The sequence below is a fragment of the Tetrapisispora phaffii genome, chromosome 16 (assembly GCF_000236905.1).
Source record: "Tetrapisispora phaffii CBS 4417 chromosome 16, complete genome".
Classification (NCBI taxonomy): domain Eukaryota; kingdom Fungi; phylum Ascomycota; class Saccharomycetes; order Saccharomycetales; family Saccharomycetaceae; genus Tetrapisispora; species Tetrapisispora phaffii.
Genome location: NC_016535.1, coordinates 284,339 through 310,002, shown reverse-complemented (window position 1 = coordinate 310,002; position 25,664 = coordinate 284,339). Strand labels below are relative to the sequence as shown.

General features: G+C 34.7%; 12 protein-coding genes and 1 non-coding gene across 13 annotated transcripts; 8 read left to right on the top strand and 5 right to left on the bottom strand.

The window, feature by feature from the left end:
• Positions 1-746: 746 nt before the first annotated feature.
• On the top strand, positions 747-3,290 carry TPHA0P01510 (sodium/calcium exchanger protein; the record flags this gene model as incomplete). The annotated part of the gene is made up of 1 exon (XM_003688695.1): positions 747-3,290. One exon carries the CDS (start codon positions 747-749, stop codon positions 3,288-3,290), a length of 2,544 nt encoding a protein of 847 aa, XP_003688743.1.
• A 371-nt stretch (positions 3,291-3,661) lies between these two features.
• BSC6 (Bsc6p) lies at positions 3,662-5,251 on the top strand (the record flags this gene model as incomplete). Its single annotated transcript, XM_003688694.1, has 1 exon — positions 3,662-5,251. The coding sequence occupies one exon, from the start codon at positions 3,662-3,664 to the stop codon at positions 5,249-5,251; it is 1,590 nt and encodes a 529-aa protein (XP_003688742.1).
• A 376-nt stretch (positions 5,252-5,627) lies between these two features.
• PFS2 (cleavage polyadenylation factor subunit PFS2) lies at positions 5,628-7,007 on the top strand (the record flags this gene model as incomplete). Its single annotated transcript, XM_003688693.1, has 1 exon — positions 5,628-7,007. One exon carries the CDS (start codon positions 5,628-5,630, stop codon positions 7,005-7,007), a length of 1,380 nt encoding a protein of 459 aa, XP_003688741.1.
• Positions 7,008-7,238: 231 nt separating this feature from the next.
• On the bottom strand, positions 7,239-7,892 carry MED7 (mediator complex subunit MED7; the record flags this gene model as incomplete). The annotated part of the gene is made up of 1 exon (XM_003688692.1): positions 7,239-7,892. One exon carries the CDS (start codon positions 7,890-7,892, stop codon positions 7,239-7,241), a length of 654 nt encoding a protein of 217 aa, XP_003688740.1.
• Positions 7,893-8,362: 470 nt separating this feature from the next.
• HRT1 (SCF ubiquitin ligase complex subunit HRT1) lies at positions 8,363-8,698 on the top strand (the record flags this gene model as incomplete). The annotated part of the gene is made up of 1 exon (XM_003688691.1): positions 8,363-8,698. One exon carries the CDS (start codon positions 8,363-8,365, stop codon positions 8,696-8,698), a length of 336 nt encoding a protein of 111 aa, XP_003688739.1.
• Positions 8,699-8,879: 181 nt separating this feature from the next.
• On the bottom strand, positions 8,880-9,890 carry ATP11 (Atp11p; the record flags this gene model as incomplete). The annotated part of the gene is made up of 1 exon (XM_003688690.1): positions 8,880-9,890. The coding sequence occupies one exon, from the start codon at positions 9,888-9,890 to the stop codon at positions 8,880-8,882; it is 1,011 nt and encodes a 336-aa protein (XP_003688738.1).
• Positions 9,891-10,311: 421 nt separating this feature from the next.
• Positions 10,312-11,187, top strand: DAL82 (Dal82p; the record flags this gene model as incomplete). The annotated part of the gene is made up of 1 exon (XM_003688689.1): positions 10,312-11,187. The coding sequence occupies one exon, from the start codon at positions 10,312-10,314 to the stop codon at positions 11,185-11,187; it is 876 nt and encodes a 291-aa protein (XP_003688737.1).
• Positions 11,188-11,306: 119 nt separating this feature from the next.
• EMW1 (tetratricopeptide repeat-containing protein EMW1) lies at positions 11,307-14,042 on the bottom strand (the record flags this gene model as incomplete). The annotated part of the gene is made up of 1 exon (XM_003688688.1): positions 11,307-14,042. The coding sequence occupies one exon, from the start codon at positions 14,040-14,042 to the stop codon at positions 11,307-11,309; it is 2,736 nt and encodes a 911-aa protein (XP_003688736.1).
• Positions 14,043-15,019: 977 nt separating this feature from the next.
• On the top strand, positions 15,020-15,814 carry RFA2 (Rfa2p; the record flags this gene model as incomplete). Its single annotated transcript, XM_003688687.1, has 1 exon — positions 15,020-15,814. One exon carries the CDS (start codon positions 15,020-15,022, stop codon positions 15,812-15,814), a length of 795 nt encoding a protein of 264 aa, XP_003688735.1.
• Positions 15,815-16,036: 222 nt separating this feature from the next.
• SKP2 (putative SCF ubiquitin ligase complex subunit SKP2) lies at positions 16,037-18,214 on the bottom strand (the record flags this gene model as incomplete). Its single annotated transcript, XM_003688686.1, has 1 exon — positions 16,037-18,214. The coding sequence occupies one exon, from the start codon at positions 18,212-18,214 to the stop codon at positions 16,037-16,039; it is 2,178 nt and encodes a 725-aa protein (XP_003688734.1).
• A 458-nt stretch (positions 18,215-18,672) lies between these two features.
• ZIM17 (Zim17p) lies at positions 18,673-19,221 on the bottom strand (the record flags this gene model as incomplete). Its single annotated transcript, XM_003688685.1, has 1 exon — positions 18,673-19,221. One exon carries the CDS (start codon positions 19,219-19,221, stop codon positions 18,673-18,675), a length of 549 nt encoding a protein of 182 aa, XP_003688733.1.
• Positions 19,222-20,037: 816 nt separating this feature from the next.
• On the top strand, positions 20,038-24,972 carry TPHA0P01400 (uncharacterized protein; the record flags this gene model as incomplete). The annotated part of the gene is made up of 1 exon (XM_003688684.1): positions 20,038-24,972. The coding sequence occupies one exon, from the start codon at positions 20,038-20,040 to the stop codon at positions 24,970-24,972; it is 4,935 nt and encodes a 1,644-aa protein (XP_003688732.1).
• Positions 24,973-25,562: 590 nt separating this feature from the next.
• Positions 25,563-25,636, top strand: TPHA0Ptrna12I. The gene has a single exon. It is a non-coding gene; the product is annotated as a tRNA-Ile (tRNA).
• The last annotated feature ends 28 nt before the right edge of the window (positions 25,637-25,664 follow it).

Here is a 25,664-nt window from a genome sequence, read left to right as displayed (position 1 = left end):
TCTGCGACAAGCGTGTTCTCGTATTTATGTTACCTAATCTCATGCTGGAGTCTCCAAACGCAATTGATCCTTGAGAAGGCTCTTGTGCTGGTTCATAGCCAACAGTGAAATATTGTGTGAATGTTCTCTGAATACCAACCTCATTTCCATCATGTGTTTCTGTTACCCACATCATAGTTGGTTCCCTAGCACGTACTTCGGTCAATGTAGTTCCATGTGTAACTGTGTAAAATTGGTCAAAAGCAAAATCTGTTGGTTTAATCGAAAATATGTCAATAGGTCCATTAGTTATTGGATCAAAATCGGTTACGTCGTCGTTATCTTTGAGATGCATGCCTTGGGCAACAGCAAGTCCAATTACAAATAGAAACATAACCCTCATTTTGGTATATCTATATCCAACAACCTACTCCCTATTGTATTAAAAGCATTTAATTATCAATGTAAACTAAACCAGTAATAGTTTTATTAATATATCTATATCAAACGACGTCTTGTAATTTGTGACACTTTTATACAATGCGGTTACCTCAAAACAGTGTCATCGCAGGTCCATTTTCACAAAAGGATATAGATATTAAGATAGTACAATATATAAAAGAATACAGATAGAAAACTAAATCATGACTATAAGCTCTTGTCCTTATTCTTTATTGCTTTTGCTGGTGTCCTTTAAATTAATCTCACCATGACGGGTTAGCGAGTCATTTACGCCAACGGTTATTATTTAAATATATCACGTTAGTATGGTTTACACGTCTCACAGTCATGACTCTGGCAGTCCATTGTTTACCAGTAAATCAAGGGATAAAAGGGCATCTAAAACTTTGTATTTAAATACTGCTAGAACCTCTTCATCACTTCCTGATCTGAATAAATTGAATGACAGCATTGCTCCAAAGTTAGATGGAAATGAAATGTCCATTTTCAGCAACACTTCCACTAATAATCATGAACAAGCATCAGATAGAATTGATGCTGACTATATTATTGAACACTTCCATGTGATATCGGAAGAAAATGTTGGGTCTAGTGTCTCCTCTAGCTCAGTTGACCTGAGAGGCATGCAATCTCTAGTTAATGAAATGCATCCATTTGGTCTGAAATTATGGAAACCTGCGATTTATATAAAGAAAAGAACAATTGAGCAAACTCTATACCAAGATACGCATGAGTTACTTAATCACAAGATATCGATATTTGCTAAACTATCTAACCTAATGTGGCTTTGCACGGTTGGTTCAGTACTGTTCTTGGTGTTAATGATAATAAGAACTCTACTACTAATCTTGGACATTTTTGTAATGGATCCATTATTGCAAAGATTCATAGACTGTTACAAGAATTTTGCATATTATTTGCTTCACCCTTTTGGTAAGGTCGTATATTTGAAGGATCAACGGCCTACAAAGCTTCTTATTATTAATGATAGACGAAAGGAATACGGGTCGACTGATAATCAACATCGAGATGTTGGTTATGGTGCTGAAATTAATAATACAGAACAAGTCAATTTTCAAAAATCAAAGAACTTCTTGAAGTCTTCTTTACGAGTAAGTACCAGGAAAGAATCTGAATCTTTCAAGTTTCCAATTATTGAATTTCTAAATAATGTGATTGTATTAAATCTCATACGGGCTATTTTATATGTGACATCCATCTTTTTGCATTTATGTGTCTTTCCTATTCCTCTGAGTGATATTTTATGGAATGTTAGTGACACTTTAAAAGAAGATCCATTGCAATTGGAGTTTTTACCATTGCAAGATTATCAACAATTGTGTTCAGAGCAAAATGAACACACTGACTTGAGGTATCTGTATTCCACTTTAAAAGTTGCTGAAAAATATTATACAAAGTTCACATATAATGGCATTAATATTATAATTTCCAATCTTCTTTGTTTTGCAGTGTTAACGATTTCCAATTACTATATTCTTTACAGATATTTTAACATTGAAAACTTCATTACTGACCCAATACTCTTTTTCATTATGTGCTTGGTATCGATGATTCCATTGTCATTCTATATTGGTCAGTCTATAGTTTCCATTTCTGCTAAATCATCCATAGGTCTGAGTGCGGTGATCAATGCATTCTTTTCATCAATAGTAGAGATATTGATGTATTGCATAGCATTAAATCATCATGAAGGACTAATAGTAGAAGGAGCAATTATTGGATCCATACTTGGATCTATCTTATTATTACCTGGCTCTGCTATGTGCAGTGGTGCTATTAAAAAGAAGATTCAGAAATATAATCCTGCTAGTGCGGGCATAACCTCGATTCTTTTAATATTTTCTAGTATACTGATCTGTATCCCCTCAATTATTGATATTGTATATGGAGAATACGGATTTGAATGTGGATCAGCATACAAAACAACACAAAGGTATCTATCTACAGCGATGGATACGTGCCATGTCATTCGGTATGAACTGAAATATAATGACTTCTATCGCCATAAAATCGTGCATGTATCTCAACTAAGTTCTGTAATATTATTTTCAGCATATGTAATAGGTTTATGGTATACCTTGAAGACTCATGCTCTAATCGTGTGGTCTTTCAAAAACTCTACAGTAAGTAATGACATTGAGATGGAGGCTATTGCAGTTCCAGAAAATGCCTCTGAAGTTCTGTTAGCACCTATTTTGAATGACCTTGAGGGAAACAGAACGGAGCAAGATTCCCAAAATGAATTGAATAGGAACCAAGCAAGAGGCAAACATGCCCATAAGAGCAGATTGTCACTCCAATCAGAGACATCAAATTGGTCTAAAAGGCGATCTATATTCATCCTTCTTGTATCTACTGTGGTATACGCAATAATTGCAAATATACTAATCGAATCTCTCGATGAACTAATGCAAACTTATTCAGAAACGATTCATCCAAAGTTAGTCGGTCTGACAGTAATCGCATTGGTACCCAACACAACTGAATTCGTTAACGCCATTTCATTTGCAATGCAAGGTAACATGCCATTATCGATGGAGATAGGAAGTGCCTACTCATTGCAAGTTTGTTTGTTGCAGATTCCAGCTTTAGTCCTATATAGTACAATCAAAATGGCAGTAACCTCAGACAAAACCAGCATCAACGTCAGAGCAGACTTGTTTTCAATGGTATTCCCAATTTGGGACATCATATGTCTCCTAACTAGCAACTTCATGTTCACCTACATCTTCTCAGAAGGCGATTCAAATTACTTTAAAGGTTCAATCATCATCATGCTCTACTTAATTCTCATTCCAGGATTCTATCTGCAGACAGAAAGAACATAGCACGCAACTTTTTTAACAAAATAGTATACCCAATTATATATCCATATATTCAACTCAATAAACAGCAATCCTTTCTTGTATCCCCATCTCTTTTAACTCTTGGAGCCTCTTCATCAATAGTCATTAACCTTTTTATAAGCCATCGCGAAACCCTTAGAAGGTGCAATTAAAAGGTAAAGCAACTATTGGCACCCGATTTACAGTAACTTCAACATAATACATATGCTTGGATATAGGTTTAAGATATTGCCAGATTTCAGAGTCGACTATTTAAGTTATGTTTAATTGGTGTGACTTTTGTTGGTGCTCTGGTATCAAGAGAGTGCTTATTTTATAAAATTAGTGGTACTTACATTTAGATCATCGGAAGAATGTCAGACGGTCAACTGGACAGTACTGATGGTCATAAGAATGCTGATGAGACGGCAAGAATTGGTATTGATACTAGATCTGTTGGTGATGACAGTATATCTGGAAATGACGATGGAGACGTTGATTCGGAAAATTTTTTGATGCTAGATGACCCAGAAAGTAATGAAGCAAGTCAAGATATGACTGGTGAGACATCAGAGACGACATTTTCTTCTGAGTTTATGAAAGATGTCTATTGGCATGGTTCAGTGATTAAAATATACCCATTAGACTACCAGAAAGTTACGCTAATAAAACTACAGTTAGCGGCATGTTTTACGATATTCTTGGTATTTGGAATGAATGACCAAGCGACAGGTTCTCTGATGCCCAGTCTTACCGATCATTACAAAGTGTCAAAGGAAGTTGTCTCGAGGATTTTTATATCACAGATGACTGGTTACACTTTAGCTTCCTTTTCAAATCACAAGATTCATGTTTTACTGGGTCAAAGAGGTGCGTTTTTGCTTGGTGCATCGATAGCTATGATATTTCAAGGTGTTTTAGCTTTAAAACCGTCGAGTTTCAATATTTATATTTTAAGTTACTTCCCAGTTGGATTCGCACTAGGTATATTAGATGCCTTGTGTAATGTTTTGATCGGCAGCCTGGAAGTGAATAATAATGAATTGTTGGGTGCGTTACATGGGATATATGGTGTGGCAGCAATGTCGACAGCTCCCATCGTCACATACATTTCAATTAATCATTCTTGGAATCTGTTTTTCTACCTACCAATAGCTTTGGCTCTCGTAAGTATCGTTATTGCCATTCCTGCTTTTAGATATGAGACTCCTGCAAAATATATTTATTCAACCTCTATTAGTGACCAAGAAGAAAATGATACAAGCGGTACGTCAAACTTCAACGATAGGAGTACAGAGATGGTTGATGGGTCCTATGATTCTTCGTTATTAACTGGTTCAGCATCATCTTCATTGGAATACCTAAGGAATCCAATGATCATATTATATTCAGTGTTCCTGTTCCTATATCTGGGTGCTGAAATTAGCACCGCATCATGGTTATACACCTACCTACTAGAGACAAAAGCATACGAAAGGTTCAGAATGTCATTTGTCACATCGTGCTTCTGGTCTGGTCTAACTGTTGGAAGATTCATATTGAGTTTCTTTACAAAGAAGTACTTCAAAAATGCTTATCGTGCTAACATGCACTATGCATCTCTCACGCTTGTACTTTTCACATGTTTTGTGTTGCTTGGGTTAATAAATTCATCCAGCTTGCTGTACTCGATTGTTATAGGAAGTGTTATCTTTGCTACCGGTGTATTCTTTGGACCATTGTTCCCGAATGCAAGTCTTGTGGCATTACAAGTTCTACCAAAAAGTTTACATATTTCAGGTGTAGGCACAGCTATCGCCCTTGGAGGTTGTGGTGCTGCAATATTACCTTACTTAGTTGGTCTAGGAATCAACGGGCTCGGGATTGCGTTCATGCCATTGTTGTGCTGGTTGCTGGTATGTCTACAGACTCTAGTCTGGGACTTATATCCAAGTTTCATCAAAAATCAAGAAGATAATCTGTAAATTCTATATAAAACAATTGTCCTTATGCTAGGGAACTATATTATATTCTCAAAATTAATAACATGTATTGGCTGCTCACCAAGCGGGGCCTAGTATTGTAGTCTTGTAACAACTACTGTCGTAAGTATTTCTACTCCAATGAACATCTGTTTCTGTCTGCTTTTGCGATCCATTGCTACCAACATGGCTTTTCTTGAAGGTTCCGCTACTTCTTTAAAGCTTGAAACTTGAAATCTCGAAAAGTTGACCACTTTAAATGAAGATGAATGGGATATATCAGGCGGTACTTCAGTTCTGGTTGGGAATACAAAACTACATTACAGTTTCTAGGCATTTAGAGATAATCAAGGATTAAATCATCATAAGATAACATAGAATGGACGGTCATTATCATCAAGAACCGCAGTTTCAAAGTGCTGTTGCTAAGAAATATGTTTCGCAAAGAAGAACCGTTGATATGAGTTCACCTTACACTAGGGCATATTATTTGAAGAAATACGGCCTAGCTACGCCGACAATTCAACCAGAAACAAGTTATGTGGCTGATATCTTGCCTCCAGATGTTTACCAGTCTACTGACAGGATAATTAACGTTCCCAATAAGTTCACGCACTTAAGTTCGAATAAAGTGAAACATGTCATTCCAGCAATTACATGGACTCCAGAAGGTAGGAGATTGGTTGTTGCCACTTATAGTGGTGAGTTTTCGCTTTGGAGTGGTTCTTCCTTCAATTTCGAAAGTATCATGCAAGCACACGATACTTCGGTCACCGCAATGGAGTACTCGCATGCAGGTGATTGGATGATTAGTGGTGATGCAGATGGCACAATTAAGATTTGGCAACCTAATTTTAATATGGTGAAGGAACTAGACAAGGCCCATACAGAGTGCATCAGGGACATTGCATTTAGTAAAAACGATTCAAAATTCGTTACATGTTCAGATGATAATATTTTGAAGATATGGAACTTCAGTAATGGTAAGCAAGAAAGAACGCTGTCTGGACATCATTGGGATGTTAAAAGTTGTGATTGGCATCCAGAAATGGGATTGATTGTATCGGCGTCAAAGGATAATTTAATAAAATTATGGGACCCAAGATCAGGACAATGTGTATCTACTTTATTAAACTTTAAACATACAGTGCTAAAAACAAAATTTCAACCTACTAAAGGTAATCTACTGGCAGCTATCTCTAAAGATAAATCTTGTAGAGTATTTGATATAAGGTACCATATGAAAGAGTTAACAGTGATAAGAGATGAGGTTGACTATATGACACTTTTATGGCATCCAACGAATGAATCTATGTTTACAATTGCATCGTATGATGGTGCTATCAAACATTTTGATATTCTGCAAAACTTAGAAGAACCTCAGCAAGTAATACCTTATGCGCATGACAAATGCATAACTTCTTTATCCTATAATCCCGTTGGTCATATATTAGCAAGTGCTGCCAAGGACAGAACAATTAGATTTTGGACTAGAGCAAGACCTGTTGATCCTAATGCATATGACGATCCTACATACAATAACAATAAAATCAACGGCTGGTTTTATGGTATTAACAATTGTATAAACGCTGTCAGAGAAAAAAGTGAATTTGGTGCAGCCCCTCCTCCCACTGATGGTAATGATAATTTTTCAACGATGTCAAATTCCACAGCAACCATGTCTCAAACTTCGAATGCAATTAATCAAGCAGATGATTCTCGTCTTCCAGGGTTTAGCTTACCTGGTTTGGGTAATTAGTTGTGAAGAACTTATAAATAAAGCCAATACATTTGTAATTATATACATTTCAATACATATAGATTTAGCATGTATCCAAATAATAAACCACTAAATCGTCATGAGATTGTGCATTGTAGAGTTGAATGAAAATAAAATGGTCATTTATCTTATTGAAAAACTACGTCAAATATGTATATGTTTGTTATTAACATTCTAATCCTATGTGAAGATATAATATAATCAACGTATTTATACTTTAATGCTTTTTATCTCCTCTAATTTATCCTTGACTTGTTTACACACAGATTTTATGTGCTCTATTTCACCTTTTTTATATTCTAATTGTGCTTCCAACAACATTATTAAAGATTCTCGAGACTGATGGGGTCTGTATGCATTTAAAAGATGGTGAATGTTTACAAGAATGGTCTTTATATTTACAACTTTTTCCTCGAATTTATCTGGGTTTATGCTCAATATCCCAACCAACTCTAAGTAATTCAATAGCAGTGATTTCAATAATTTTCTAAGTTCCTGTATTTTATATTGATAGTCTACTTCCCTTGGTTGATCATCTGCTGACGAATCTTGATCTGATTTTTTATACAATTGAGTCAGACCCATTGACTCAAGATCAGGCAGTTTATCTTTCACTTGCCATGTGCTACCAAACACCCTGTACTGACCAGACGTTGGAATTGGCGGTGGGATTAAAAAATCTAAAGCTGTCTCTAGTCTGTCTTCATTAGCAAGTTCACCATTTGTACCTCCGTCCACATCGTCTCTTTTCCTTCCCTTCTGGTACTCTTCTAACTTTTCCACATTCTCATCGGTAAAGAACTTGATATATGGTGGTGGTGGAGGGTATAACGAACTAATATCGTTGTTATCATTGTTCGACATCACGTCAAAAGTGTTTCTATTGCAATTTTGTCAGTTTTCAGCCAAATCAAAAGCTTCAAATATAAGATCCAATTAAAGCAATGGATGTATGTGGTTATTCGGCGTTTGTGTCTCAATAAGACTAAACAATGCAATCTATTTTAATTGTTAACTCTTTTATAAAAGTGTTTCTTTCAGGTCTTCCATTTTGAAAAAACGTAAATTTAAAAAACGAGTGATATGTGGAATTGCATATTTATAAATGAGAAGTGATTTGAATAATTTAGATTGCAAGAGCAACTAGAGAAGTTGTGACAGTCTGGAATATTTACATCACTAGATTATTATATAGAGTTTCTGCTGACGTGAAGTATTTCTTTGTTTTTTGTTTCGTTTCGAACCTATATATTTCTGCTTTGGCGTGCCTTTAAAGAATCTAAATCACAGGAAGGTTAATTAGTAATAACAAGAATACATTGATTGAAGTTATAATGAGTCAGATAGAAAATATGGAAGTCGACGTTCCAGTTAATACTTTCTCTACAGGTGACAAGAAGAAGAAGTTTGAAATCAAGAAATGGACTGCGGTGGCATTCTGGTCCTGGGATATAGCAGTTGATAATTGCGCAATTTGCAGGAATCATATCATGGAACCATGCATTGAATGCCAGCCAATGGCTATGACTGAGACTGACAACGAGTGTGTTGTAGCTTGGGCTGCTTGTAACCACGCTTTCCACTTACATTGCATAAATAAATGGATTAAGACCAGAGATGCATGTCCACTAGATAATCAACCTTGGCAATTGGCTAGATGCGGGAGGTAAGTGGTTACCATCCATTATGTAGATCACATAAAAATTATTCATTGGGTTACTCATATATACATATCAAATAAGTAATATAACGAAATTTCATTAACTTTATATAGTAACGGTTATATTTTGGCGATATATAATATGTACAGTGTTATTAAGGAACTATATTCAAGATTATACGTCCATGGATTTAATTTTCCATGGACTGAGATAAGATTATTAGTTTGTCCAGATTGAAATCAGAAGATCCATTTGTGAAGTCCTTTAACAATTGTAACCTTTGTTTTGACGATGGAGTATCATAGCCCATGGCACCATAAAATCTTTGCACATTTAATAACAATAGCTGTGCTTCTTGTATAGATATGTTCATACTAGGTTCTACGTTACCATTCATCAATACTATATTTTTATCCTTGCCTAACTCACTATGAAATTCTAATGTAGTATGAGGTCTTGCAAACTCTTTGTGTAATTTATACTCAGCTAAGGATGTCATTAGACAATGTGAAGTTTGTGAATTTGGGAACTGCCATTGAATATAATGTAATTCCATGCCTTCAGAAGCTTCATCCTTTTCACCGCTTGTGTTGGCTCTTGGTAAAGGAAGAACAAATACGGGGTGTTCTTTGACTTTAACCAGCATCTTATCAAATGTCTCTAATGGAACCACAGCGTTCATAGCACCATCAGTTTGGCCCCATTTTGCTCTCCAAAGGTATTCAATTTCTTGAGGAGAGAGATCTTTCACTTTTTCCAACTCCAAATACGATGCTAGAGTTTTAAATGGAGCATTCTTATCAGACAATTCAGATGTACCAACATTTGAAGACCCTCTATTTGTGTTGGCAGAAGCGGACGATCTAGAAGAACCTTCAGAATTCTTGGTTTTCCTCAATTTGTTTGCCTGCATTATATTCTTTGACATTTGTACTTGTTGCTCATATTTTTCCAACTCTTTTAAAGGATCTATTTTGTCATAGGCCTTTCTATTTTCTTGCAACTTTTCCTTCATGCTCTCTTGCAGCTCCTCAACAGAGTTAAAACCTTGCGCTTTGGCCTTTTCAAGCAACTTTGACTTATACCTATCAGCAATGGCATCGGTAGAGTAATTACTAATATTGAACGACATTCTGCTACAAAAAACTCCTGTTGGTCTAGTGATTCTAAAGGTTGTTGAGCTCTTTAGAATTCCTAACATAATCTCTGCCGAATTATCTCTTATGCCCTGAACAAACTCGAAGTAAGAACTGACCTAAGCAATAACCACTCAACAAAACTCAGCTAATCGAAGTTAGTTTTAACCTGTTCCCTTAACGTGGTCCATTGACAGATATGAATCAATTTGTCTTATCAATTAGATTCATTTACAGTTTAAATCTACAGTGTATCGGTTAAGCTAACGATAATGATATCGAAAAAGTTGCAAAAGCTGCAAAATCGATAAAGGGCTTGCAAAGAGATAAAAAGCTGTCATCTCTAATTAAAAGTGTTATGCATTGTTCAATTATCTTGGTTTGGTATAATAATAAGTGAAATGTTGTGTTAATTATTTATTGTGGACAGAAAATTGAGGATAAATAGGCTTCCAATCGACATTACCGAAAGAGTAAGAAAGTATAATGACTAATGACTCTTACAATTTGCTGAAGTTGATTGATGAATATCAGCCGCATGTTAAGGGTTATCCAGAGCGGTTGCAGACTTGGGAGCTTGTTCGTAAGGAATATAATTCCATAAACAATACACGTTATAAGCAGTCAAGGTCACTTAGGAATAAATTTCGTAATTTGAAAGAACAGTGCAGGAGTAAAGACGTCGTAAACTCCCTTCCCCCGAAAGCATTGAAGCTATTGAAAAAACTTATCGTTGAGGAATATCAGATGTTTGATTCAGTATTCATTTTCCCAAACTTTGCTGATACTGAAAACAATCATACTTCTGATATGGAATTTGATGCAAATTCCAAGCAACGTCAGATAATACCGTCGCTCTCAAAAGGTAGAGAACAGTTCCCTAAGAAAATCACGAACTTTTCAGTGGCTCCATTTCTTGAAGTTAATTCAGAAACTGATGATGTTTCTGATGTTACTTTATATACAGAACCACTTGACTCCATACAGATTGGACACCCACATACCTACAAAACCTTCCCTAAGTTATTGAGTCATCCGACTATTGCTGTCACTGGAAGTGAAGTCGGGATGGCAAACCTTCCGATATTCAAACCTCGAGGTAGGTTGACAATCGATAACTCGATCATGTCTGTTGATATGAATACTGACCATACAACCAAGAATTCCTCTGACAATAAAAAACTGTGTATAAAGAAAGTGGAAGCTGTAGATAAGACAGAAGATAGTGTTAATTCAGACCACTTGGACCTTGTACTGAAAGATATTAAAGCAATTAAGGAGTCTCAGGAAGACTTCCAGAAGACAGTTTTACTGGAACTGTCGATAATTAGAAAGAATATTGAAGATGTATTATATAAATAATATTCGTAGTTAATTTCTCAGATGCTCGCATCAGTTTGTACTAGTGGTAAACGATTTTATGTATTTTAAAAATGTGCATTTATTGAGATCATATCTAAATATGTTTATTCTATTCATGTTCACAATGAACTTCTGAGTTCTAGCAGTCTATCCCACCCATCAGTACCATCCCATCTATCTTTACCTTTGCTCATTAATGTCTTGATTGAAGATCTTGCCTTATACTTCCAATCTTTGCATACCAAGCTTCCTTCACCATGTCTGCCTTCCATCTCGCCTAGAGATTCATAAGCAGCAACTAAATCTTCACAAGCATCAACTGTGTCATTCCAGATTTTTTCATCAATTTCTAAATCTGGATTGTGAGAAATCGCTCTGTAGGCTTTTTCATGACAATCCAAAGCAGCCCATGGTCTCTTTCTCCATAGTTCTACTTTAGCAACTAGTCTCCAACTTCTGGAACTGGTAGTAATAACAGTAGGTAACATGTTACACACAAACTCAATACATGATTTTTGGAAATGAGTGGCTTTTTCTTCCTCACCTCTTGGAAAATCGGTGGAGACTAATAATTCAATCAGTTTCTCCACTACTGGAATATCAATAGCCATCTCGCCATTTTTATCTTTGTTGATATTTAACAATTGTCTACATGCGATTAAAACATCATCCCATTCATTTAACTTAGCAGCAACAAGCATATAGTTTTCCCAAATTCTCCAATTCCTTTGGGCATCACAAGCAATTGCTCTCTTTAAACCGCTTAAAGCTTCTTTTAATTTTCCTAGTTCAATATTGGCAGCACTTAAGTTTGACCAAGCCATAGAATGTGTATCATCCAATGCAACACATCTGGAAAACGCTTCAGCAGCCAGTTGCATTTTGTTACACTCTAATCCAACACAACCATAAAAGTACCAAGTTTCGAAGTTCAAAGTAAATTGTCTTAAGGAGTCATTTAAATGCTTAAGAACTGCACCATAATCCCTAGTTAAGCCAGAACCTGTTGGTGGATTGTAGTAGTATCTAGCTAATGAATTTTTGGCATTAATATATTTGCCAATTTCCCAACTCTTTAACCATAAATTTGGATCTTGTCTTATATCACCCAAGATTGAAATCGCTCTAGCATCATTAGGATTCTTTTCGATACTCTTTAATATAATTTCTTCGGCTTGTTTTTCATCGCCAACAGCAGCATAACATAATGCAGCTTCACAACTCATTTGCAATCTTTCGTATATTTCAACAGCAGACTTTAAAATTCCTAACGACATATATTTTTCAGCTAAAGTAGCATCTAGATTCCAACGTGGTAAAAATGGTAGCTGATGTATGAATTTTAATCTTGGAACAGGAGATGCACTTGACGTATCGCTAGATTGTGGTAATAATCTAGATGTGATTTGCAATTCAAGATCCTCTACTAAAGAATGCATTTGTAGTAGACCTCTTTCAATTGTTTTAGCTTTAGATGTTTCGATAATAGATCTTTCCCATAAACAACGAGAAAAGATAGACCAATTCTTAGAACCATCTTGATATAAAATTCTGCTTACTAAAGCAGTTAATTCTTGTTCAACTAATGGATCTTTGGCAGGAGAAGTTTGTTTTAATGTATACATACGCAAAAGCAGTTGTAGATTGTCATACTCAGTTAGTTGAGGTTGATTATTAGGATCTAACGATTGCAACTCTATTGGAATGCTTTCCTGTCTAATAGCTACTGGTAAAAGTTTTTCAACTTCAAGACCTTCTTCTTCATCTAGTTTTTGTTTCTTAACAATTTGTTCATCCAAAGGTTCTTGACCAATCGATTCAAAAACAGGTTTTTCTAACAATAATTCGGAATTCAATGCAAAAGCTTCAGGAGTTCCTTCGTTTTCTTCTGATGAGTTTTCAGTAGAAGTTGACGATTGTGCAAGGATAATTAATCCAGAATGGGCTACGGTTTGGAACTTTGTTCTTTTCGCACGAGCACCAGTTAAAACAAATTTAAAATCAGTCAATTTCATCACTTTCGTAAGAGAAGGTAAGAATAACTGTTCTGCATTGATGCTTAATGAACACTTAATATTTTCCAAGTAGTAGATCGTATATAGTTTCTTTTTAAATTCAGTACTAACATCTTCAGGAAATTCTTTGACAACGGCATGTACTAATTCAATAGAATTCATAATGGATGCAGCAATTGCAGGTTGGTCACCAGTAGTTTCTGGTAATAATGATAGCTGCGCTAATAGAGCTCTTGCTCTCCACCAGTGAGCAAAAGCTGTCAAACTTGACGTATTTTGAGAGTCAATTGTGATCAATTCAGGATCACTGGTAGTCTCATCAGATAATTTGAAAAGTGTACAACTGTTAGTTAATTTTTCTAAAATAAATAAAGCTAAAATTAGTAAAAGTGGTCCAGATGTTAATTCATAAGCTGGTTGCCCTGATATACTTAATATAGAAGTCAAAGCATATTGTAACTTTTCCTGATCTTCAATCGATTCGAAAATAAATTCATTGATTTCTATCTCTGTTGCAGGACCTGTGTAATTTTCTTGAATAAAAGTTTGAATAAGCGAAATTGCCAGTAGTAATGCCATATTACTTTGCAATTTTCCTACTATATTTTCATTGACCAATTTATTTAAAGCATTGGCGATGCCAACTTTGGATGAGTCGACAGTACTTAGGTCGATTTTTGGAACATTCAAATCATTCAGTATGGTCTTGATCGCATCAATGGATTGTCCTTTAAGGATCTGTTTTGATATTTCTAAGTAGTTTTTATCAATACTAGCATATCTAGTATCATCTTCGATTGTTGAAGCTAATAAAATGTGAGCTTGTAATACCAATTCCATGATGACAATTCCCTGGGTTACAGATATTTTTTATGCCTAATAAATAAAATATATGAGATAAAATTGATAACTTGATATTTTAAATAATAATAATTTTTTAATAGAGCTGGTATTTCTTAAAAATCATTTTATTATAATTAATAATTGCAGTCTACAATCCATGAACCGCATTTTGAATCGAAGCTCATCTCATCTCTTCGCACAATAATGTCAAATTTTTTTGGTTATATTGAACATCACACAGGCTAAGTAACATATTTTGAAAAAATTTCGTTGAGAACGATTGGTTACGCACGTGACTAGTAAAGTATTGGCGGCTAAATACGGGAGATTTGTTACAGTGTGAGAGTAAGGGTATCTATTGCTTAGGTCCTAGCACCATACCATGTACAGTCATCTTTTTAGTATCATTAGCAGCTACCATATGCTTCTGTAAAAGAATGTATAGTTTGGACCTTATTCAAAGAAACAACTATATGTATCTTTTCTCAGCTCTAAACGCCTATTCCTTGCGATAGGTAGTAACCTTACAGTTCATTACATATATCTTAGCAACAACACTAGATAGTCCACCCAATATATTATCATCTGCTGTCTGGTTGGTCAATGCGTCGTTTCTTCCATTAAGGGCTTAAAGGACTATGTTAATACCATGTTTAAAGGAATCGGTTTTATATATGTAACAGTGAGAATCGGTTTTGCCGCCAAGTCATTTTCTACTTGATCATTCAGTATCACTATACACGGTTGGTAGAAAACGCGTTCTTACGCGTTTTAGGATTATATATATGGTAATAAAGAAGATACCCACATATAATAAAATGAATAATGATTTTAAATTAATAAGTTTCTAAGGTTTATATTTCCAATAAAACCAAACATTATAGTGCTAGCAGATATAGACTCAGTAGTTGAACACTCCAATTCCTGAATATAACGCAAGCCAAAATAGAACCAAACGCATAAGATACACATCGATGGCAACATATCAAGCTTACACTGAATTCTCCACTGGTGGCGGCTTTGATAATTCAGATTCTAGAATTGGTTCATCCGATGGTGAAGTTAAAAGAACCAACACTTTAACTCCTGTAACTATTAAGCAAATATTGGAATCAAAACCGCTGGTCCAAGACGGCCCTTTTGTGATTCATAATCAAGAACTACATTCAATTTGTTTTGTTGGTGTAATTAGAAATATCTCAGATCAAACACAGAGTATTTTTTTAACCATTGAAGATGGTACTGGCCAAATAGAAGTTAGAAAATGGAGTGAGGATGCAAATGACTTGGCCGCTGGAGATGAAGATAAAAATGGTGCTCAGGACTCGCAACTATCTAAACAACATGAAATTGGTTCATACGTAATTGTTTATGGTGCTTTAAAAGAATTTGGTGGTAAAAAGAATGTTCAATACGCCGTAATCAAGAATATTAAATCATTCAATGAGGTTATAGCACATCATTTAGAAGTAATCAAATCGCATGCCATAGCAAATGGCAAAATGAAGGGAGTCGGTGCATCAAATGATCAAGGTCAACAACTGTTTGTTACAGAAGGTTCTGATGCTGGCGCTCCATTACAAAGAATTTTAGATTTCTGTAAAGAGCAATGTACTGGTAAAGACCCTAATTCATTTGCAGTTGCCATTCAACTGATGACACAAACATTGAACCTTGATGAAACTGTGGTAAGGGAATGTTGTAATACGTTGACTGAACAAGGTTACATATATCCAACATTTGACGACAACAGTTTCTTCGCTTTGTAGTGGTGTACGTTATTAGGATAATTTAAATGTATGATTATATATTAGAATATTATTAATTATATGAAGGTTCATAATTGAAGTTTGTTTTATCAAAAGAATATATGAGATACGTCATACTAGTTGCTGCATCAAAGTAAAAAAGACGTTAAAATATAAAATAACAGTTATATTTTTAACAAGTTAAGAGAACTCGTAATGCTTAATGGTGACAGTATTTAAGATTTAGGATCGTCCAATATTTGATAAATCCTCACCATATGTGTATAGCACAAAGCCATCTTTATCGCGTACTTCTATGGGGACATTTACCTTAAGCACGGGTTTAAGTAGCATTTCCCAATCGTATCTTGTTCTAGGCGTACAGAATAGCCATTTACGTAACATTTTAATTCTCACTGACCTAAATTTCGACAATGATTTTAAAAAATACCATAAATTTAAATTTGGTATGTCTTTACAATAACGATAGTTGTTGAAATTGTTGATAATGTCAGGATCAACTGTATCTATAACTTCTTCAATTTCTTCAGCAGTTAATTCTCTACTGACCTTTGAAGAATTTAAGGACTCTTTTACACAATTTCTCACCATTGGCATCCAAAAATAATTAGATCTATTTGAGTATGTTGGTTCCCCAAATTGATCTTGTTCTTGAGCTCTTGTAGCTATTAATGTTTCTTGGTCTTTGTTAGAATTAAATAAGATTTGTTCCCAAAATATACTGGGGTTAAGTGGATAAACATTTGTAAATGGGATATTGATGACATTGATGTTAATATTTTTATATGGTAATCGTTCCCAAAGGTCTTTAAAATAATGATAAAAGAAATGAAATTCTGGTATGCCGGATCTCTTAAAGAATTCATTCTGTTCTTTGGTGATCATGGCAGGTTTCAGATTATGCAGTGGGGGGGTATCCAAAGTAGACAGGTTTCTTGGTATATATCCTAAATCTAATGAAATAACAACACCTGATGTTGGTGGAGGTGTTTGCAAACTACTGTCAACTTGCACTTCAAGTAACGTTTCGATGTCATTATTGTCAACACTGTTATTATTTAACATATCATTTTGCTGTGTAATCTCATTTTTATCTTTTTTGTAAAAATAGTCATCATCAACAATAATTTCATTTGTGAATACTGAACTATTGCAATCTATTGTTAGATTTTTTAAAGCTGAAAAGCAACTTCCTAAAATCAAATCATATTTACTTGTTATTGATAATAGTTCCAGACTATTTACGCATTTAAAATAGTCTCGAAACAACTTCAAAATTCCATTGCCTGGGATTATATTACAATTTTTTATTGTCAAGAAATGAATTGTAGAATGCAAGTCATAAATTCCATCCATATGTGTTGTGAGGTGAAATGGTACAAATTCGAAAGGCATATCTAAAGACTCCTTATCAATTATTATATTTTCCAATGTTAATTCATTAAATATACCGAAACAGCAAAGCAAATTTGGTCTTAGACAAACTATTGGTTTTTCTCTTTTATCTAATGCTCCTCGGAGTTCTAATTTCTTGATTCTTTTGAATGAGTAAAATTTAGAATCATAGTCCGATATAAACTTTTCAGAAAACTCGTAAGTTCTTAAATCATTTGCATTCATGGATTGAATGCCATTTATAATTTTTTTAAAGAAATCTCTTGACCCATCATTGAAGACAGAATACCAAAGTGGTATCTTAAAATTTTGCTCAATATCACTCAAAATAAGATGTGACAGGTTTGGTAAAAAGTCGATTATATCCAACATTAACTCGATATATGTATAGTGGACATACTTCCTCTCCAAGTTATCAATATATTCATCAAGTTCTGCATTTGAGGTTTTTTTTGTATTTCTTCTTGCTGAAGAAGATCTCTTATAAGCTCTTGGTTGTTGATCTTGGTTGAAATAAAAATAAGATCCGCCTATTAGTGATGAATTTTCCTTTTTATAATACTTACTGTATTTATAAAGCGAATCTTGGCATTGTGGGCTCACAAATTCAATTGATCTTACCAAAAATCTCACATTCTGAGAAACAGATTTTGAATTTTCTATAGTATTTGCAACTTTTATATGGTATTCAGAATGTATTAGTGTATTAAATTTCAGGAGTGATATTTTGTCATTTAATATCACATTCGTATATATAAAACGAGTACTTATCAAATCATAGAATTTGGAATTTACTAAACACAAAGTTAGTAATTCTGCTCTATCAACATTTTCTAGAATTGTTATTAAAATATCTTTAGGTAGGGATAGAAGATGTAGAAGAGGATACTCTACCTCCTGATCATCATTATGGTTTTCGATACCAGAAAAATTTCCTGATCTATAGCTCTCTAATGAAGTTAAAACTTTGTATTTAGTTTTGCCAAAAAGTTTCAATTCTCTCATATTAGCTGAAGAAAGGCCAATATTTAGCACCCTTTAAAAAATCACGATTTTTCGAATTGGTAATTATATTTATTAGTCAACAAACCGGCAATGTATATATCTTCAAAATTCTCAACGTCAAGGTTCAACCAAGTTAAAGGCTTGTTGTATCTGCAATTAGATAGAAAACTCTCACAATATTTAAATATATGTTTGCAGAGTTTCATTGATGGCTTCCTTGTCGTCCCTTTTCAATTTGTACTCATTAAAAGTGACTAACCAGATCATGTGACTGACGAGACCAAACAAGTTAGTTATGGCAGAATATCTATTATAAGAAAGACTATATACATGAAAGTATGTAGTTACTTCTGAACTGGCTGTTCCTTTCTGCATTCAACATGAATCATCAGATATGTAGTTTAGATGTAATTTTAGGATTAATTATTGTTGACCTGACAGCAAACAAATTAAAAAAGCTATTTATTTGGTAATGTATGAATTTCATCAGCATGCAAGGCAGGTTTCTTTAAATTTTCAGGAGCATCCTTAGCGTGATGCCCAAGTAAGTCCTTCAAATCTTTTGGTATATCTTCAAAACAAAGGTCTTCAGTAGACTTGCTCACTTTTTCGCCCTTCAGCTTCATGATATCCTCAATGGTAACTTTGTTATCGTCGAATATCTTTAAATGGTCTGCAATTAAATGTCTATTCTTGCAACCTGGACATTGGACCATAACTGTACCACTTGTATATGCTTGTTTCGATATTGTGTGTGAAGATCTAGTGTTACATTTATTGCATGTGAAAGCTAACATCAATTTTTGTTGTTCAACTTTGATAGACCCCAGATGTTGTTTATTGCCTGGCTTTTGCGATTGCTCACATAGAGAGGCGTTTGCATGGATGTGACGGTTCAATAATGAAGGCGAACAAATCCAATTATATCTCGACGTGATTGGAAGGAGATAACCAGCGGACCTGCTTCTCATTAGCCTGAAATTTTTCACTAATAATCCTCTTATCATCTTGCTTGAAACGGGAAATCGAAGAACTGATATCGGTACGTTTATCTTATTTGAATAATTATCTGTTTGGGACTCTCTGTTCTTTGTACAATGGTTCGGTTTTTATTAAACTGGTATGTCTTTTAAATAGAGAGAAGAGTGATGCGATTAGAAGTAGCAAGAAATATGGAAAACGTATCACGTGCTTACCTTATTTGAAGCAATTTCGATGTCTTGTGATAATGGCTTCTGTATATAACTCAAAGACGCTATGTTGATAGTGCTTTCGCTGTGCAAGATAGAGTGGAATGATGTCTCGAGTAGATTCCTAAAACGGGTCTATGAGCCTGTAATTTTCTCAGGACAAATAGAAAGTTGACGATTAAACTGGCCATTGTGAAGTATGCAGAGCTACATGAACGGCTGTCGGGAGTATCAGATCATTGATTGGAGTCACGAAGTGTTGTCCATTGAGTGATGAGGGTTACTGTTCACCCAAAATTTGGTCATAGTTACAACACACAGAACGGTTATTGCTTAGTGTGAAGAAACAAGCGTCGGAACAGCGACTGGTTCATGTCAGAATTATTGTAGTGTATGTGACAGAACTAAGTGTTTATGACACTTTGAGTCCAGAACTAATAGATCACTTACTAATGGAAAGAAGGTCTAGAACAATCTTCCAAGTGGTAGGTGAAAATTTCTCACTACAATGTAAATGGCTACGCGATAAACACAGATGTACAATACAGCACTAAAGATCTTAGGAGGATGAATGAACATGTGTACGTGTTCATTCAACTGTCAGGTAAATTCATATATAAGGAGGACATCTAAATGATATATAGAATTGTACTAAATATATTAATAAAGGAACCAATCGATTATTTAACTATTAAGAAGATGGACTATACTAGAGCAACTGAAGTGGCTAATGACACTAACTTAGATGTTGGAACTACCCAACATAAGCTTGTTTCTCCACATGGAGGTCTTACCCGGATGGATAACGACCATTCGAGTTCTCAGGTTGTAAAGGAAACCCTTCAATCAAATATTGAGATTCCTAATGAGAACACAGATGTTTTCATTAGAACATTTAAAAATCGTTTAAGCACCCTAGAGGGCTTATACGAAAAGACTATGATGAAGCATGACGAATTTCTTAACTCAATCGAAGCTGGTGACTATTTAAGCAAAATCACTAAGCTGGAAGAGGAAGAAAAAGGTCTTGAGCTGAACATAGAAAAATTAAGGACGAAAATCATTGATAGAGAAGGACTGTTAAATAACAGAACCACTGCTCATACAAGAACGTCCATTAATAATACTGTAACAAACGGCAGTAACAAGGAAGAAGGTAATCAACAAACTAACTTGATGAACAATGGATCATTAATGTTCAAGACATTAAATGGTAAAGAAGTTGTTATCAATAAGAATTACCTTCCACTTAATATTGAATTTAAACTAATCAATATTGAGGACCTTCCGTTGTGGATCAAGGAATTCGTTAAATTCCTAAATTATTACAATTTAGATAATTTAAATGAATTGCCAGAATCTACAATAATTGACCCTGTAGAAGATCAATTCATAAAGGGTCAACTCAAGGAAAATATCAAGTGTGAAGATATATATGACTTTATCTTCATGGAGAATAGTTCCATTAAAATCTTAAACGAAGTTAAGAGAATTTTCTTAAGAAAACTTAACTTTGCCAAACGCCAAAAATTATGGAAACAAGTGTCAATCACTGAGAAATCCAATAATTTGGCTTTACAACTAAATTTATTGAATAAATTAGTTGGAATTGAAGAATTCATTGACACCAATAAGATGGAAATCTTCAATTTGATTATCAATAGGATTAACAATCAAGTATTGCAACGAATTAATGCAGTACCTATTGATCTATCAAAAATAACTCCTACTCAATATCTAGGAATTATTAAAAAACACGCAGAGGATGCTTTTGAATTTCATGAACAAATAAAGCAATTTTATTCATCTGAACGAGAAGAAGCCAAATCTAACTCTAAAAATCCAGAAACTCTTAGGCCTATTGTAAAAAAGGTACAGAGAAATCCAGTACAAACGAAAATATCCACAAAGAAGAATCAATTAAAATCAGCTGTGGATACAGTAATTGATTCAGGATCTGGGATTAACTTCACCAATAAAAAGGGATTAATTTTCAATTATAGAAAATTAACAACAATCCCTGAATATTCTGGTGTCGGATCTTCAAGCAATCTGCAGATCATTGGACAGGGGTCCTTAAGAGTTAGAATGGATAATAACGGAAAATATCAATACATTCCTGTTTACTACTGTCCAGATGAAGATGCAACAGTTCTGTCAGCCATTGGCCTTCGCAAAACACTTGGTTTTATAATTACCGAAGATTACAAAAATCTAAAGAATGACAGCATTAGTATTAAAATACATAACGTAGCCAATACTACCTGGATAAAGTCTAATGATTTACTATTATCTTCCAAAGATAATAGGACTTCGGAAAAATTAACGAAGGCGTCATCCATAAGATGGATTAAACCTTCGACAAGCTTTAATAATAAAACTGTGACTATACATGAAGCACATGAAAGATCAAATCATCTTCCTGTAGATGTCATAGTTCACAATATTGAAAATAATGCTTTTTCAGATGTTAACAAAATCAACTTAAAAAAATCAGAGCTGATCAATTTTTACTGTGAGCAATGTGCTCAAGCAAAAATGAAACAGCATGATCATATCAAGGACTCCATGAATAAACACTACGAACAAATGCAACCAGGACAATCCTGGAGCTTAGATATTCGTGGTCCTTTAGGAAAGAACCTTGCAAAAGTTGATAACTACTTATTATTGATGGTAGATAATGTTTCAAGATTTTTACTAGTATCCACACATACGAATAAAAATAAAGAAACCATTTCTCTGCAAATCAAAAATAATATACAGTACATCGAAAAGCAATATGATCGAATTGTAAAAGAGCTTATTGTTGATAGAGGGTCTGAATTTACTAATGATTCTCTAAAAACATATGTATCGGAGAAAGGTATTAAATTAATGCTTACCGATACAAACGACCATGCTTCCAACGCTCGTGCAGAAAGATTCATTGGTATTATGAACAATGATATTAGAACATTAATGCATAACAGTGATCTTCCTTGGGCACTCTGGAAATATGCAGCTCTTGCAGCTGCTAGAATCAGGAATTTGTTCATGACTAAGAAGTTAAATTGTAGTCCAATGACCACATTATCAGGAAAGAATGAACAAATTCGATTTAATTCCTTCTTACCGTTCGGTGCGCATGCGTTCGTAAAAAATCAAACAAACAACAAGTTAACCAATCAAGGTATACCAGCCATAACCTTGTGTAAGGATCCAAATTCCTTTGGTTACTTGTTCTATCTACCACAAACTCGAAAAGTCATTAGTACTATGAGTTATATATTGGCTAATTCTGAAGTAAACGGTGATTTCATAGATCCAAATAAGGTCTTAAGTGAAATCGTTCCTGATAACGATGACACAAATGAAGTCACATCAGAAGATGCTCTTGAAATTGAGGCTGAACCCAGTAATGCTGATGACATTACTATTATCGAAGGGATTGAAAATGACACTCAGTATAAAATTCCGCCCAATATTCAAGAAGACACTGTCTATGGTCTGGATACTATAAATATTAATGACAACCAAAAGGTTTCTGACCACACTCGCTCGTCGACCGCCGATGAGGAGGTCAAAGAACCTACATTGGAACAGGACACTTCGAATACTTCAGACAACCATTCTGTCCACGAAGCTCATATGTCTACTTTACCAAAGGACATGCCTACTGCAACTTCACATATTGATATTTTGCCAGACAGTGTCGCAGAAAGTGAGCCCGTTAAAAATGTCTCTGATCAAGAGCTGCTGTTAATCAACCGTTTCGATAATAAGAATTCGGACAAGTTTCCCAGCACCGAAGCCATGAAACAGAGAAGGACAAAGCTGTTTCTCAAAGAATTTGCTTCAATCACTAGACGTCCATTAAAGTCTCGGAAACGTGAACTTACCACCTTGGATCTTGAGGAATTTGAAGCAGCGGAGGAACAGAAGAAAAAAATCAAGTTACGTTCTGTACAAGCAGTCAATAAAATTAGAACTTTATATTTTAAGACTGCTATCACCAATAATACAGACGTTCGAGAACGAAAACTCTTTTCGGAAGCATTTGAGAAAGAACTACAAAATCTTTTGAAGATGCAAGTTTTTGACACATCAATCTCCATTCCTAGAAATCAAGTCCCAGCTAACCGAATTATACCTCTTCAGACTATATTTACGGTGAAGCGTGATGGGACTCATAAAGCTCGTATTGTTTGCCGAGGGGACAAACAAACGGAAGCCACCTACAGTAACTATCATACAGATCTTCTTCAAATTGATACTTTGAAATTGTTCCTGATGATAGCCAATAACCGTAAGATGTGGATACAGACTTTAGATATAAATCATGCATTTTTGTATGCTGATTTACGGGAGGAGATATATGTTCCACTTCCACACGATAGGAGATTTGTGACACCGTTAAAAAAGGCACTTTACGGTTTAAAACAAAGTCCTAAGGAATGGAATGAGCATCTAAAAAAATTCCTGAACAGTATTGATCTGGATGACTCCAGACATACGCCAGGTATATTCAGAAATCACGATTATAGCATCATGATAGCTGTATATGTAGATGACTGTGTCATAGCTGCTAAAAGTCAGGAACTTCTAGACGAGTTTGTTTCCACCTTAAGAAACAGATTTGAGCTTAAAATTATTGGAAAAATGAATCAAGGCATTCTACGTACAGATGTACTAGGAATGGACCTTGATTATAATATTGATGAAGGTAAAATCAGCCTATCATTGCAATCTTACATTGAAAGTATTGAAAATGATTGGCTTGATAAAATTAGTCATATTAAAACTACTTCTACTCCACATGTTTCATCCTATGAACACAACATCAAAAACATTGATTCTATGGACACTAAAACAAGATCTAAAAAGATCAATGAACTGCAGAAGATAAATGGCGTGATTAACTATATTAGATCTAGATGTAGATATGATGTAGAGTTCGCTGCCAATAAACTGGCCAGGAGTGTGAACTTTCCAGCAGACAACGTTTTTTACATGGCTGATAAACTTATGAACTATATTTTCCAAACTAAGTCAGAAAAACTTGTGTTCACAAGAGAAACCACTGATAACCCGGCCATAACTCTGCTATCTGATGCCTCACTGGGTACGGAACATGACATGAAGTCCAGAATGGGCATAATGTTATGGTATGGAGAGAACCTCTACAAAGTCATTTCAAGAGCCTCCTCAGCTGTCAGAAACTCATCTACTGAAGCTGAACTGGACGCTATCTATGAAGGATCTAAAGAGGCATATTATCTAAAAAAGATTTTAGAAGAAATGAACCTACAAAAAGATCCAACTGTCATTTCCATTACAGACAGCAAACCTAGTATTCAATATCTAAAGAACAATTATAACTCCAACAGAAGAGATAGATTCCTGGATTTGAAACTAGCTAAACTCGAAGAACGGATACGAGCAGATGACTTACTAATATATAAAATTGCTGGCACTGATAACATTGCTGATGTTTTAACCAAACCGGTTAGTTGTGAAGACTTTAAGAAACTAAGATCTTCGATGCAAAACAAAACTGACTCCCAAAGATATTCTTACGATAACTGACCCAGGAGAATTTCATAGTCCATCAAGTTCTATATCGACAATCAGTTAAAAAGATTATTGAAATATGTCTTTACGGGGGTGTGTCAGAATTATTGTAGTGTATGTGACAGAACTAAGTGTTTATGACACTTTGAGTCCAGAACTAATAGATCACTTACTAATGGAAAGAAGGTCTAGAACAATCTTCCAAGTGGTAGGTGAAAATTTCTCACTACAATGTAAATGGCTACGCGATAAACACAGATGTACAATACAGCACTAAAGAGACCTAGGAGGAATGAATGAACACGTACACATGTTCATTCAACTGTCAGATTAACTCATATATAAGAGGGCATCTAACTCTATATAGAATAGTTTAATTACACTAATAAAAGAATCAATCGATTATTAACTATAAAGAAGATGGACTATACTAGAGCAACTGAAGTGGCTAATGACACTAACTTAGATGTTGGAACTACCCAACATAAGCTTGTAACTCCACAATAATATAATAGTCTGTCTTACATCTGTCTATCTATTATATTATAATCCTGTCATAACTCTGTATTGTAGTACTCATATTACAATATCTGCTACATTAAAATGGTCCCTTGGCCCAGTTGGTTAAGGCATCGTGCTAATAACGCGGGGATCAGCGGTTCGATCCCGCTAGGGACCATTTATTTTTTGCCAAAACTTTCAGTCAT